Source organism: Taudactylus pleione, unplaced genomic scaffold, assembly GCF_031769625.1.
Source record: "Taudactylus pleione unplaced genomic scaffold, aTauple2 ptg000016l, whole genome shotgun sequence".
Classification (NCBI taxonomy): Eukaryota; Metazoa; Chordata; class Amphibia; order Anura; family Myobatrachidae; genus Taudactylus; species Taudactylus pleione.
The window spans coordinates 24,876,934-24,893,100 of record NW_028284418.1 but is presented as its reverse complement, the minus strand read 5'-3'; the positions used below and the strand labels follow the sequence as shown (position 1 = coordinate 24,893,100).

The 16,167-nt window shown below is 41.4% G+C and overlaps 1 protein-coding gene across 1 annotated transcript in view; it reads right to left on the bottom strand.

Moving 5' to 3' along the window:
* The window catches only part of ANKFN1 (ankyrin repeat and fibronectin type III domain containing 1), a 583,203-nt gene that overhangs the window by 529,610 nt on the left and 37,426 nt on the right, over positions 1-16,167 (bottom strand). The window contains exon 3 of the mRNA XM_088473339.1: positions 11,847-12,057. Coding sequence (XP_088329465.1) covers positions 11,847-12,057 — 211 coding nt within the window. The remainder of the gene's footprint in view (positions 1-11,846; positions 12,058-16,167) is intronic.

Below are 16,167 nucleotides of genomic sequence, written 5' to 3'. Positions count from 1 at the left end.
CCAGCCCATCACCAACAACTCTAGGCATAGATGTAGATAACTGCCAGAACATCATTAACAACTCTAGGCTTAGATGGGGACAACTGCCAGTCCAACACCAACATCTCTAGGCTTAGATGGGGACAACTGCCAGCCCATCATTAACAACTCTAGGCTTAGATGGGGACAACTGTCAGCCCATCACCAACAACTCTCGGCTTAGATGGGGACAGCTGCCTGTCCACCAACAACTCTAGGCTTTAAATAAGGACAACTGCCAGCCCATCACCAACAACTCTAGGCTTAGATGGGGACAAATGCCAGTCTAACACCAACAGCTCCAAGTATCCAAACTCCCCTGCCTATGACCTGAAAACCCCATTGGGGTATAATCAGCCTAAACTCGTGTATTGGTGGGGGGAGTAGTCTAGTAGTTTCAATTTCACCAGTCATGTCAAATATGTATAATAAAATATAGGTACTAGGCTACCAGCATTATTCTGTTGAGTACACAAAGATTTGGATATACAGTACTCTACCCTAATTAAACAGTATTTTGATTATATAAAGTATATATATTTTTGCATTTTTGAATGTAATAATTAGCACTGTTATTCCTTTTTGGTTGTTTTTTTTTCACCCCTTTTCCACCAAATCCCGGGTCTGTCCCGGGATTTCAAACAGAGTTCCAAGCAGGGTCAGACTCGGGATTTACCCCATTCCCACTGCGGTGCCAACCCGGGAATATCCCAGGTCGGCACTGCTTTAGCCATTCATACTATACACGGGATGATGTCATCACCAAGCGCTGGAAACTCCAGCTCTCCCCTGAACGCCAGACCGAAGCGGACCGGCGACCATAGGAGGGGGTCCTTCTCGGGGGGTGTCCTTTCGTGAGGCTGTGTGATGTCACAGTTGTCACCGGGGAGACAGGCAGCAAGAGATTACAGCCTCCCCGCATGAAGGGGGATGGGGTAAAAACTAGAACGGTCTAGACCATACAGGGAGGCTGTAATTTTTCACTCCCCAGTGACAGCTGTCACAGACAGCTTACGAATACCACCCAATCATCATGCTATAAGTGGGTACCAGGTCGGAGGACCCAGGTTACCCATTTCCACTGAGCCTGACCAGGGTTTTACCTGCGTAAAACCTTGCTATCGACCCAGGATTTTTCCCTAGGAACCTTTTCCACTGAGCCGTTACCCGGGTTGATACTGCAATAACCCAGGTATTTTGGCAGGTGGAAAAGGGATATTATTGGTGCCTAGTTTTCTGCAGGCAAAAGACTGCAGGCAACAGCTGGTCACACTCACTGCTTTATTGACAGCAATACAGGATACCTATTGTACTTAAACATTTTGTTATTAACACTATATGTGACCTAACACCACTTTTGCGAATTTGGTCAATAGTCTTTAAAAATATGTGAATTTCTACTCTTATATTTAGAGCATACCTGTTTTTAGGGTTATACTGTGTATTTTTAAGCATTTTAAAAAGTTGCATTCAATATTATGAATAAAATGTCTTTGTCTTAGATGAAACATAAAAAACAGTACTTATACTAGTTATCTTCAGACATGTTCAAGCATCGATGCGCACCATTCTGAATATATTATCATTTTATTTGTTGTTAATCCAAATAAAAATAAATATCAGACTACCCCGGCTCTGTTGATTGGTGGGGGTGTGTTGGGGTGCAGAGCTTACCATGGGCCTGATTCAGACCTGCTCGTGAGTGCATAGCGCTCGCAAGCATGTCGATGGTTGGCCAGTGCGCACACGCGGCGTGCGCGAGCGAGAACTGCACTCGCTCCGGGGCTTATTACAAACCGGGGCGGCTGTCGATGTTGTTCGACAGCTCGCCCCGTTTTGTAGGTGGGGAGGGGGGGTGGCTGGACAAACGGAGGCATTCCCGAAGGAACGCCTGCCGTTTGTGGGCGGCCCTACTGACATCATTCGTGATGTCAGTAGTGAACTTCCTGCTCTATTAGAGCAGGAAGTTCACTCGGGCTTGCGGGAACCGAGACCCTACCACAAGGGTCTCGTCGCAAGCCCGATGTTCGTGATTATCACGCCCATCGCCAGGTCACCCACAGCTATGAGCGCCTCTGAATCAGGCCCCATATACCTTATGTTAAGGCCATACTTTTATAGTTTTTACTTGAGGGAGCATGGGGCCAATGGGCATGCACAGGATCCCGTAAGCTTCACGAGAATTTGCAGAAAGCCGGGAGCCGGCAGCCACAGCATTAGGGACAGTGCTGTCGCTGCTGTGGTGATAGGGCATCGGCAGCTGTCGACACCACTGACCGTTCATAAATTGCCCAGCAATTATAGATCGCAGCGCCGATAATGACAGGGACACATAGCGCCCCTGTCATTTACCACCCAACACCCACTTTAATACATGGGGGAGAACCTGTATCAGCGTACATTCCTCCCCCATAGAGCCCCTTCATACATCTCCCCCACTGCATGTAAAATAGCAGTTAGGAGCTGATTAGTTGGTACTTTCTCTCTCTCCACTTTTTCTCTCTCAAAGGCTTAGTACATCTACCTTTAAGATGTTAATACAGATACATATGAAATGCACATGCCTCAGGTTTCTTGGCAATTGGCTCACATAGATTCTGTTTTTAATGCATCCATGTACTATGTGTATAAATGAAGTGCATCATACTGAACACATTGTTAGCACATCTGAAATAAAGATAAATCAATGTACAAATATATTCAAAGTGAACACTGGGTGGAAATTGATGCAGCATGTCTTATTGTCTTGCATCCATCATTAGATTGTCTGTCCTGTTAGCGCCTTCTTCATAATGTTTAATTAACCCTATTTGTAGTGTCAGCTGAGCTAGATTGAAAGACTGGTGAATGCCTCTCTGGCAGAATGCACCGGAGGCATAGGTCAATTATAAGATCAGACCACAGGTGTCTGAATTCCAAATACAGGTCTGCACTGTATCCTGAGCATAAGCTTCATATATATGTGTTATATAAATGTTTCTTCACTATTGACCACAATAAAATATTAGGTTTTTTTTTAAGGCAGATCTATCATTTCATTTTCTTTAAATTCATACAGTAATAGTAATAATAAATATAGACAAGCTTATTTACAATGACACATGAATACAATGAAACAGCTATTTAATTACCAGAACCCTATTTTCAGGCAGCGAAATACTGTAGGACCCTAAAAAATGGACCTTGTGTTTTTTTTTCTTGCCATTCATTGTGAAAGTATTTCAGTCAATCTCATTGACATCTCTTGCCATTTATAAAGGTGCTTAAGATAAAATGGTTACATTTGTTAATCCTACAAAAAGGATAATCAATTTATGAGACCCACAAAAATTAGTTGCTTGTTAAAGCCACAATAGAAATGACACTGCTTGTTAGATGACATTACACTCAACAAAACACACAAAAAGAAAAAAAAAGCAACTGACTTCAGCATAATAGATCTATTAACACTTGTCTAAAAGAAGGGAAAAACAAACAGAATTACTGTGCATATAGCAACATTTTTCCTGGAGCCTTCTGCTATGTCCCAAAAATCTGCACAACAGTGCGTCCATTTACATCTGATTATATTATCAAGATGGTGACTGATTCCTGCAATGGCTGCATTGCTTCTATGGCACATTGAGTCGTGTAGCCTGACAGATGCCTGACAGCAGAGGAAAGTCGTAGGTAGAGTTTCCTCATCTGCACCCTGCTCCAGACTCCTGTGCTGCCTCTGCTAGTTATAATCTCAGCAGAGCTCTTGTTTTCTGCAGCCTTTGGGGTAACAGTCAGGCCCCAGGCTTTGTTAGTGGCACAGCCCACTGAGGATTCTGTAGCCTCTGACAGCTGGCTCCAGCCTGTCCACTGGCTAACAACATTTCCTGGTTTCTACCCATAAGGCAAAGCTAAACACTTATCCTCTATTAAAGAAGCTTTGTGCTGCTTGCAGTCATTAGCAATATGAGAAAAAGAGAGAAAGACATACAGTCAGCAACTTTAAAAGAGCGGCAAAAGTACATCTGAACTCACTAACCCCTTAGAACTAAGCATTATCATGATCAGAGCTTATTATTCTAGTCAGCCCATTAACCCTTTATCATTTGGTGACAGGCAACATTTTCATAGTTCAATGTATATGCAATAGTAGCACTACTGTTGCCTGACAAAAGATAGGGATGATGTGCAGAATCAAAGACAGACACGCGCGCACACATTCACTATGGGTACACCACATGTAGTCTTCAAATGACATACCAGTCCTTAATGTTCCGTACTATTATATTACTGCTTCTATAGCAGCACTTTTGGCCAACTATATGCCAGCCTGTGATAGAATTGGGTAGCAGTGGGTCAATTCCATGCTCGTAAGATGTACTACATCTATTTGACACTAGAGGCAGTAAGGGGTGTATGTACCTAACCTTGGAGAGAGATAAAGTGAACAGAGATAAAGTACCAACCAGTCAGCTCCCAACTGTCATTTTTCACACATCCTGTAAAGTGACAGTTAGGAGCTGATTGGTTGGTTCTTTATCTCCATTCGCTTTTTCTCTCTCCAAGACCCCTAATTTAGCTAAATCTATCATATGCTAGACGAGAGTGTCTGTTAATTGTGGCTGTGATTTTAGCTTTGCATATACATTTTTCGCCTATATTTTAACTAACATAAAAGGGGGAACCTTATGATGGCCTGGTATGTAAACTTTCCCCACCATTTTTTGGTAGCCAATGGGATTCAATCCCATTGGCTACCATTCCTATTCTTTGTGTGCCTCCATCCTCTTTATCAGTGCTGCTCAGAATTACTCTAAAAGTCCACCTATTATATCCATTTAACATGGTTTGATTACTCAGTGACTGCTGGTGCTAAATCTTCTTATCATACATAGGAATATAGACTAATTGGTCTATGATTTTCACAGTGAACACATATTATCATACTTTTCCTAAAGGTATACTGTTAAGAGAGACTCAACACCCCTTACCAGGTTATATTTCTCTTTAAAGAATATTAAAAATCCTTACTATTCCATATTCAATAATGACAGATGCACTGGCCTGTTATCAAACCTGCTCTGACTTGTGATTGGTTGGAAGGCTCCCACCTGTCCATCAGACTGGTTGGTAATGCCAATCAATCAGAACTTACAGTAGAATCTGTATTGGTGTTGAAATTTGTAATTGTGTTGGTAATTGTGCTTAGCAGCACCTTGGTACTAAATGATGCTTAAAAGAGGAATCAAAAACAATGAGCAGAGGACAAATAACAAAAATCTAATGTTTAAAAAAAATAAAAAGAAGACAAATAAGAGAGAAGGTGGAAGAACAAAATATTTTTGAAGTTTTTTTGCTTTGATTTTGTGCATTTCTGGACAGCTGAAAGAGCACACCATGCTTTTCTTCTAATATCAGTGCCTTTTTACATTTTGGCCTTAAATACGTTGAGAAGCAGCGGCTGGCAAAAGCCACTGCTTAGTAAAGTTATCCTAAAGTCTCTTTACATACTTTTATAAGATGTATTTGTACCTTCCAGTTGCACTCCTGTAGGAAAACACATTTCTAGGGGCACTCTGACCCATATTATAAAAATGTAAACACACATAACCATGGATTTACTGGCAGTTCAATAATGCCTCGTGTGTTAAAGGCTACACATTCCTGTTGGATGGAGGAGCCCTCCTGCATACATAGTGTCAAAAAGGTAACTGAGCATGTGGTCTCCAGGATCTGGTCAGCAGGAGGCCTTACCTCTGGCTCCTTGTTCAAGAATCTTTCCTCCCTGATGTTCTTCGTTGTACGCACCTCTGAGACTCTCCTATGGCAGCAGCCCTGCAGTGCCTACTAGGAGCCTGGAAGTATGCTGTATCACCACCAGGGCCGGCTCTAGGGGTGTTCGACCAGTGCGGTCGCACAGGGGCACCACCCATAGAGGGCGCACCCTCCCCAACATCCCGATTTCAGTTCCACCCGTGGGCCGAAGTGGCCCGCGGGTGGTCAAACCAGGAGGTTGGGGACCCCCACCAACGCAGCTGCAGCGGTGCTGGACCCCGGAGTCTGACTGGATGCTGCGCATATGCTCGTGGTATCCATTCAGTGCTGGGAGAGGACTGGGGGAAGCCCAGCTAGTGAGGCATGGTACGCCTCCAAATAATGTCACATAGGGGGGCATGGCCTATGGTAATTAGGTCACACCCCCATTTTTGGTCACGCGCAGCGCCCTATTAAGAGCCAGCACAGTGTGCTCTGATCCCTGGAGCTGGCCCTGATCACCACCACTATATTAGAAGGGCATAGTTCTACCTCACACCAGGGCGCATACCATCCTTACAACTAGCACACTTCAAAACCCAGCAATACCCTAACACTCCAGGCTGCATCAGTACTATTGTTTACACACCGACAATATCCCTTTGTCATATGCTACTTATTATTCTTACTGGTTCAATAAACCTCAGACATGGTTAAGCTGTGCCACATGTGGAATAACTGCCACCAGTACCAAAGAACTGTGCAACACATTTAACATCTTGACACAAGTATTAACTCTAACCAAGTATATTTCCTGCTACTTAGCGGGAAAAGGGCATAAAACAGTCTCGATCCTGTGCTATCCTGCTGCATAATTCCGCTACTGCTACTATTACATCAGAGCCTGCCAAGTGATGAGAGCTTGGCATTGATGGAGAGAGAGGAAGAAATGAGGGAGTGCGATAATAGAGGAGGAAGCTGTGGCCATATACCTTAACGAGCTTATTAAAGACGGAGAATAGCACAGCCACTACTACAAAGCTTGCATACCATACGAGGCAAATGCAGTGCTATCAAGCAAAGACATGAAGAGCACCAACAGCATGGAACACTTTTTCCCAACCTTGGTCCTCAAGGCACACTCACAGCACAGGTTTTAAGTTTAGCCATACTAAAGCACAGGTAACTTAGTAAATCAGTTATTTTGATTTAAGTATGTGTGCTCAGGCAGGTATATCCTGTTAGTGTGCCTTGACGACTGAGGTTGGTGGAACACTGACATAGAAATATTGTCTCAGAAGAGTTGGTCCCATATTTTTTAAAGGCAGCCTTGGCTAATGCTCTATGAATTTTACCATTCAGAGAGGAGAGTCACTGGAGAACCACCCAGGATTTGATACAGTATGTTTTTAAAGAGTTCTCCAACTTTCCTGAACTGGTCAATGCTTGCTGCAAGGTGGAGTAAACTGTCTCACAGCAGCATACATGGAGCCAGTTCCAATACTGCAGCCCATTTAAGTCATAGGCCCGTATTCAATTTGGAGCGAAAAAGCAGAGATCGGCGAAAAAGTTTCACCAGTCAGAAAAGTATTGCAGGTGCGAAACATATTGAATATGGGTCATAGACTTGAACTGACTCAAATTGCTCTTCCCCTCATTCTCAACAAATAATAGTGTTTATAGCTCAAGGGATTACTCTACCTATTTTCATTGCACTATCCATATTCTTTTCAAGAAACAGCATTTTTAATGTTATTTAATTATGAAATGGGCTGGGAATTGAACACACACAATTTCTTCTTTATACAAGGTATTATTGGGACTACAACTTTCATCCTTACTAACAACTTCCTCAGAATGAGAGTTGTCTTTGTCATCATCATTAACTACAAGTGATCTGTTGTTGTTCCTCCTAGTTATCTTGAGCATCAGTATTGTAAAGATATCTAATAGGGCTGGCACTACCAGAAGCACCTTTAGGAAACTGCCTAGGCCACCAGTGAGGCCGTCTGCTACAAAAATAATATCGTCCCTGAACTTTTACTCTGCTTAGTCGTAACAAAGTTTGTCTGACATGCCTGGTAGAATTCACCATTGTAATCTGTTAGGAACAGCAGTCTGTAGCACTAGTACCTTTCCAGTTATAGTGTTCAAACACTAGCTTTCCCATTCAATGCTTCAATGTTCCTGCTCAGCCTGTGTTCTGTTCTTAGCTTGTGAAATTGACCCTGCTTTGACTGCTGCCTGGATGAGCCTCTTGCTTATGACTCCTACTCTGCCTTGTTTGCTGCCTGGACCAACTTCCAGCATTTACTGATATAGCAGCCGCTGACTATCACTGAGAAGTCCGTTTATGCCTCCAGCTGCCATCTCCTGGCAGGAAAGCAGTACCCGGACCACGTACCTCTGAGTGGCTATGTTATCTCTGGGGTGCCGATCGTCATCATGCAACTGGGTGTAAAAGACTGAGGTAACCTAAGTTCTAAATGGTACAGTCATCAAGCTCATTAGTGAACTGCTGGGACGCCAGTGTTCACGGACTGTATTAAACACACTTCTTACTAATCAGTGACTGGCTTGCCTGCTTATCTGTAAAGCTGCATACACATGGTACGATCTGTACCACCAACGAAATGAAAGATATTGTTATCGTTCATATCGTAACGATATATCGTTCCGTGTGTATGCACCTTAAGACTAATTTGGCAACAAATTGCCACATGTACACTGAATGGATACTTATTAACCAAGTTGCAGACTAAAGTGTTACAAGAAAGCAGTTGCTTTTATAAGAATTGGGATCCAAGTGATATAAGGAAAATATTTTTTACATATCCCTGAAGTTCCTGTGATTTGTATATGAATAGAGGTCTATATATATTGTGTAGAATTTGTTGCTTTATAAGCAACATCAATGTTTAATGTTTAAATGCTTTTTAAAATATATGCATGTGTTTTATAATTAAAACTATTTAATTGGTGGTATTCAAACAAGCCTCTTGTATACCTAATAGAGAGCAAGCACTACCAACCTCAACCTGCTGCATTTATCTTATCAGTGACTCTGCTCTATACTGCTGAACTGTGTTACGTAAGGTGCATACACACGTAACAATTTTTTGAACGGTTTAACTATAACGATGTCGTTATCGTTCAATCGTTGAAAAAAATCGTTCAATTTCTGAGTTATAACGATGAACGATTATCGTTCATGTGTGTTCCTGTTTGTAGTTTGTAGCTCATTCTGACTGACCAACTGAGCGACTTTCATTAAGGGAAGTTACAAAAATCGTTTGTAGTTCAAAAAATCGTTCATTACACTTCAAAAAATCTGACAGATAATCTGACAGAAAATCGTTCATAAAATCGTTGGTAACAAAATCGTTGTGTGTGTATGCAGCTTTACTGGTTACTTTTGGGAACTACATCCTTCGTGCAAGCTACAGTATACTGTTGTGTAGTTTATGCTGTGGCCTGGCATCCCCTGTCTTCCAGAATTACACTGTACCTGCTGAATTCATTTATTATTTTCCATAAGATAAGTTTTATTTTAAAGGCCATTTTGTGTGCCGTCTTTTCTAAATACTATATAAAATAGGGATGTGCAGGCTCGGAGAGGTTCGAATTTTCCCGCCAAGTTCAGATTTTTCCCGCCAAAAAAATGGGTCTCAGAAAGAGGCAAAACGTCATCTTTCATGGACAAACATCATCATTCCTGGACAAAAGTCCATGGAAGATGATGTTTGTCCATGAAAGATGACGTTTTGCCTCTTTCTGAGACCCGAGTTTTCGCGTGAAAAATCCGAACTTGGCGGGAAAATTCGAACCTATCTGAGCCTGCACATCCCTAATATAAATGCATATTTACTATAATATACCTATAATTGTTTTTCTATAGCTCCACCCCCAGTAGCTCACACACGGTTCCTGAACCTATTTTTCCAGAAAAAAAAACCCTTAGCGCAGTTATGTAAATAAGGAAGTGCTGTTGGTCTACATTTTGGTTGTTTTGTAAATGATCCTTATGTTTTATTCCATCTTGTTTGTGATTAACAATAAGTGTTTTTTTGAGCACAAAAAGTAATAACAATTTTGCACTTATTCAGAAATCTTATCAGTTAGATTTACCTTTTCCAGCTGAGGACGTCAATGAAGGAAGCAGGGCTGTGGAGAACTTTGTGCAGCATGAAGAAAGGCTGGAAATTACAGCACACAGGCGAGAGCGAGAGCACAATAGAATAGTTCAGGTTTTGTTCTGAATGCCATTTTGTGAAACATAAAAGAATATTTCAAGAGTCATAAATAATATGTTTGCCCTCTGTAATCCAGTGTTAGGGTTTGAAAAACCAGAAACTTACACTTGACGAAGAAATATTATGGACTGCATGTCCTGTGCTTCAAATACTACATGCGGCCACTTATCATTTTCAAGGGCAAATCCATTCAAATACTGTATATTTCCTGGCTCTTCATTTTACAGAAAAGCTGCCTATACTGTAGCTGGTTCATATTCAATACCTTAAACATACAAAGAGAAGTATATAATCTATATTACTCACCAGTTTCCACTGAGTCTGTTTGGCGTGTGTACAGTATATGTGCGTGCGTAGCATACAGTGTGTGCGTGTGTGTGCTGCATGTGATTTATGTATATATTAATTATTCCGCAGTTGGGGGTAGGGCCACAATGAAGTAATTCACCATGAATCACATCTTCAAGTTCTCAACTGCTCACTTTTTTGAGGAGTGGGCAGGATTCAGGAGGCTGGCCAACTCTCCCAGGTCCAGGAGACCTCCCAAAACTTCAGATATTCCGGGAGAGTAAGCAAGTATGAAGATATGTGACCATGAAGTTGCAGAAATCTAGTGGGTCCATTTTGCTAAAATGCAGTTGGTGATTAGCAGAAATAGTACATCCACAGTAACTATGCCACATAATCTGGTATCCCTCCTATCAGGATAAATGAGCTGCTTCAGGCAATAAAACAGGACCAAGTGTCCCAATGAAATCTGTCTATCACCTGAATGATTCAATGAGAGACACTATGAAGTTCCCAAGGCCGGGAGCAATCAGTTTCAGAATCCCGTCTCCGCCATCAGAACTGCGACTCGGATTTATCCGGATCTCCTCTGGAGATTAGAACTGCAAGTTTGATCTTTCTGGATTCACAAAATTTTCTGTGGTGTCAGATTTCTGGAGAACCAAACCGCATATCTGTAGTTTCTGTTCAATGGTACAGGAAATTTGTACAAGAACATTCTTTGTCAGTCTGTGTATTCTCTAGCAGCTGATAATCTTGGAAATTTTGTGTCCTGTACAAACACTTATTCTATCTAGGACTAAATCTGGTTATAAGACATCTTTGCCCCTCTCCACAGGAATCCAGAAAAAATGCACTATGAATGTGGTCACTGCTTCACCCATACACTGGTTGTCCCTGAATTCTCACCACTTTACTCAGTGGCTGATCTGTAAACGTAGCCATGGGGTCTTTATAAGATTAGGTACAGTATCATGTATATAAGAATACAGTAAATGTGCACTAAGCAGGCTGCTTTAATTGATATTTTTCCTAATACACTGCAAAATGACATCCATCAGGTGATCTGTAACACTACTACCTTCATGCATAATCTTTGTCAGCTTTGGACTCAAAGGTCACAAATTGCATCAAATTTAGCTTAGACCCATCTCGCTCCTCTCCCACTCTGACTCGCTCTCTCTCTGTCTACGACAGTTTCTTCCCTCCTCTCTCTCTCACCTACTGTACCACTTCTTTTCTCTCTTCTCCATCCACACACTCTCTCACCACCTCTTCTTTTCTCTCCATCACCACCCCTCACTCTCCCCTGTACATCTCTGACACAGGTAGGAGGGTTCAGAGTTCCTGCTGTCATTACATTCCAATGTCATAACAACATTTTTTTTTATCAGCAGTCCATTGTATTATATATAGTTAAACATTGAATATCATTGACCAAAATTATGATCTTCGTTCTGCATGATTTTGGTGCAGAACATTGCACAGATGGCTATCAGTCAGAACAATCCACTGGCAGTGTACTTCAAGGGCACAAAAAAAAATCACATTACTTACAGTGTGGGCTCTCCCTGGCTCCAGCTTTCAGCAGAGTTCGGGCGATAGGCACATTATTTGTCATTATAGCAATATCCAAGGGCATCAATCCTTCACTGTTGGGTGTGTTAAGGTCCAGTTCATCGGATGTATACTGGTACAGAAGAATCTGAACAGCATCCAGGTCCTGCTGCTCAACTGCCTCAAACATTGCTTCATTGCACTGAAAGTTCTGTTACAAAAAAACACAAAAGTCACCCAAGGTGAGCAGCGCTAATAACGCATATGTTATACCAATATTATCTTACTACAAATGCATATAAAGTAAGACTATAAATGTCAAAACAACACTTGACTTCACTACCAACGTTTTTTTAAATCTCCTTTCATTTCAAACACTGGCTTTGGAAAAAAAGATTTGTAATTACATAAAAAAAGATTTATTTATTTACCATAGATTTATTTGTCACAAAAAGGGCTTTGGTAGCTGAGAAGCATTTTCCTTTTTTGTTGTAATCTATGAAAATGTTTTTTTTTTTTTTACATTGGTATTTTATCTTCAGCTATTCTGTAGCAATCACAGTATAACAATAGCATAACCTTTCTTTTATCCTCTCCAAGAGCTTAAGTCAAAAAGGATTATGATTATAACTTTTATAACTATAAACCACACAGCAGTGAAAACAATAGTCAGCAACATCTGTTTCTATAGTTAACGTGGATTATTTACCAAATAAAGTTTCCAACTTTCTGAGCTCCACAATCAGTTTTTTAATGGTCTTGGCCATGTACTGTATAAATAATGAACATACTGAGGCTGAATAAGAGTTGGATGTACAGTAAATCCATTTGTACCAGTAGAAAATGTACATGGAGTGCAATTTGTTGCACTGCACATCCTTGTTTTAAGTTTACTGTATCTTATACCCATGTCCAATTTGTGCTTGGTGAAATGTGTCAGACACATTCATTTGTAAGTTCAGTACTGTAGAGAGTAGGGGCATTAAGACTCAAACCAACCGTAACTTACTTATTTCACCTTTTAGGCCAAGAACATGTCTCCAAGTTAATGTTGATTGCATTTTTAGACCAGATGAGTCTACAGTATATGCTAGATTTAAAGCTGAATGTACCTTAACCACATAACAAGCTAATATTTTTTCTAAAATGCCCCCAAAGTGATAATGATCAATTAATAAACCAGATTTAGTATAAGTTTAATACCAAATATGCAAATTTGCAGGGAGAATGGTAGCTGTAAAGAGCCCAGGTTGGTGGACAATCCTGTTAGGCTCGCTGATCCCAGTCTGAATCAATGTGGCCAGTGTCAAATGTGGGATGGAGCCCTGTCTGCCCTGAGCTCCCTGATGGGCGATCCTGTTAGGTTCACCTCTCTGAGACTGGGTAGGGAGAGGAGACTGAGGAGATGTTGTCAAGGTAACAAAGGGGCCAGCAGTGTGTACAGAGCCCAGCGACTGATGGAAAATTACCTTCCAGCAGCCACTGGTCGGCAATCTGACACTGTCACGTCAGATGTGACAGTGTCAGGAAAGTCTAGCTTGGCATGGTCACATCAGATGTCACGTCATCCAAATTGTTAAGAGATGTGCAACTCAAAATATAGCCAGAGACATAAGAGAACAGTGGTAATTATAAGTGTATTTAAAAGTCTATTGTTTTTGTCTGATAAAACTTAAACCTTTGAATGACACATCTATCTGCGGACTCTGGAGTCATTTGACATGAATTGAACCGCCTCTGGGTAAATAGTGCAGAGTTACTCCAGTGTCCATGAAAACTCTTTGTGACTCATAACCTAGACCACACTTCAAGAATGACTACAACTTTTATCTCAAACCACTACATTCGTGTTTGAACTCTTGGTATGTCCATAGAGCCCTTTCTACCCAGTAGCCTATAGATACATCAAGGGCCAAGGATAGTGCCAGTCTTGTATGCTATTGTAAGTACTAAGACAGAGACTAGGGCTTCAGTGTAGTACATTATGTAATTGAGAGCAAGACCCAGCTCTCCAAGAGGAAGGCTCAAAAAATGCAGAGAGGTGAGAAAGTTGGTGGAATCACAGATAATTGCAGTGCAGGAATGGAGGCACAGGCCAGCCAGGTGTTGTCAGGCTGAATCCCTAATGAGTCAAGTATACAGGTGTCCAGGAACCTGGATGTCACCATAGGAGACCCCCAGGGGAAGAATGTGTTAGAGACTATCGGCTTGTGAGTATCATGACGGGCAGACTGAAAAACAACTTGCTCTAAGACTTCCTTGTTTCTCTGGAATAATTTATCTTTAATTCCTATTTAAATTCCACCTACAGTTTTGTCCCATGCAGATTTCTTCCTTAGAATTTGCATTCTATGTCATGACATATGGTAGCCAGTATGAAAGTCTAAATGATTCTAAATGCTGCAGTGAGAAAGCAGTGGGTTTAGACTGAGAGACAGTAAAAAAAGAGTGAAAGGGAAAGATATAGTATAAACAGAAAAGGAGGACAAGAAGAGAAAAAAGAGCAAATATTCGGCATTATTTATCAACATGTTTTATCATTCACAAGGATTGAATAAAGTCATTATGCATGATAAATGGTTCTCCAGCATATCAGCTCCCAACTGTCATTTTTCAAACAGATGACAGGAGCTGATTGGCTGGAGCACCATTATCATACGCAAAGATCAAACTCGTTGATAAATGAGGCCCAAAGTGAGAAAAAGAGTGAAATTCAGAAAAGAAAAAAAAAAAAACAAGAAAAGGAAAAAGGTGAAAGGGAGAAAGAAATATAAGAAAAAGCAAGAGAAAAAATGAGAGTAGAGAAAACTGAGGGAAGAAGATATGCAATGGAGGTAGGGAGAGACACAAGATATAATGGTAATGGACAATTTAAAGATGCACTGGCATGCCTGCGTTTGCACGGCCACCCCCTTGTCACCACCCACAAATGGCACTTCCTGTCAATCACTACTGCGTAGCCTCTATGTACGCAGTTCTGACCACAGCATCTGACTCGCGCTGTGATACATGCGCAGTGCGAATTAATTGACCAATTGAGTGTGTATACGCAACTGCGTTCCTTGCTGAATCAGGCCCTGAGACTCCAACATGAAGCATATGTGCACTTAAATCTATTTAAGGGAAAAAACAATCAGAAACAATATATACATTATTAATAAATGTAAAATAATGATTTAACAGTGTTTCAGAGATCACACAGGTTGACGTGTTATGACAAAAGTCTAATCTGTGCTGAACATAGGGATGTAGTTCTAATCCCGACAGATGGGATACCGGCGCTTAGAATTATGGCGGCGGAATCCCAACACCTGTCAGTATCCTGGCACCAGCATCCCGATGGTAAGTACTGGGGTTAGTGGTTAGGGGTAGGCACTAGTGGGAGGGTTAGGGTTAGGCTGTGGGGGGAGGTTAGATTTAGGCACTAGGGGGGGAGGGTTACGGGTAGGGAGATTCTGACCGTGGGGACTCCGAGCGCCGGCATCCTGTACCCAACCCAGCACATAGGACCTGATTCGGAAGTGTAACCTAATTCAGTTGCGACTACGACTTTTTTTGCAACGTGACTGTGCCTTTATGCTAATATTGCAGCAGATGGAATTTGTACAGAGACAACCACTGGCTGTGACACTTTGCGTAAAAAGACAACATCGGTTGCACAGCCGTCACACCATAGAATATTGCACCAGCCCCATGGAGGTGCAGGATGTCTATCTAAACATGGGCAACCGAATCAGTGCAACAGCAGAAAAAGTGGCAGTCGCTAACCGTGACACGTCAGCGTCTGGTTAGTCACCCAGTCTGTTATCACCCAGAAATACCTACTGAAATTCCACCTATCTGTGTCTAAATTTGCTCTGTATACCCCAGTGGTAACCATGCATTTCGGACGTATCCTCAATCTGTAAATCAGGCACATATTATATTAGTAATGGTACAAATCGCAGACACTCTGGAGGAAGACACGTACTGCACGGTTTTTTTGTTTCAACCATGTATGCATACTAAAAATGAACACTAAATATGTCTCCTTAGTACAATATCTGTCTCCTTAGTACAATATCTGGAAAAGATTGATAAAATGACAAACAAAGTGGTCCTTTTTACCAAAAGTCTACAGTCCACAGTTTGAAATCAATCCTTTCTAAGGGTATATATGACTTTTCTTTCAGGCAAACGGGTAATATTTTGTTAGGTAGTGAGTGACATGTGCTTGCTGATACTTACAGATTATGCATTCATTTCTATGGACTATTTAGCAGACATGTTACAATAAATCATTTGGCACAAAAAATAGGTCAAACTTATTGCTGTTAAGAAC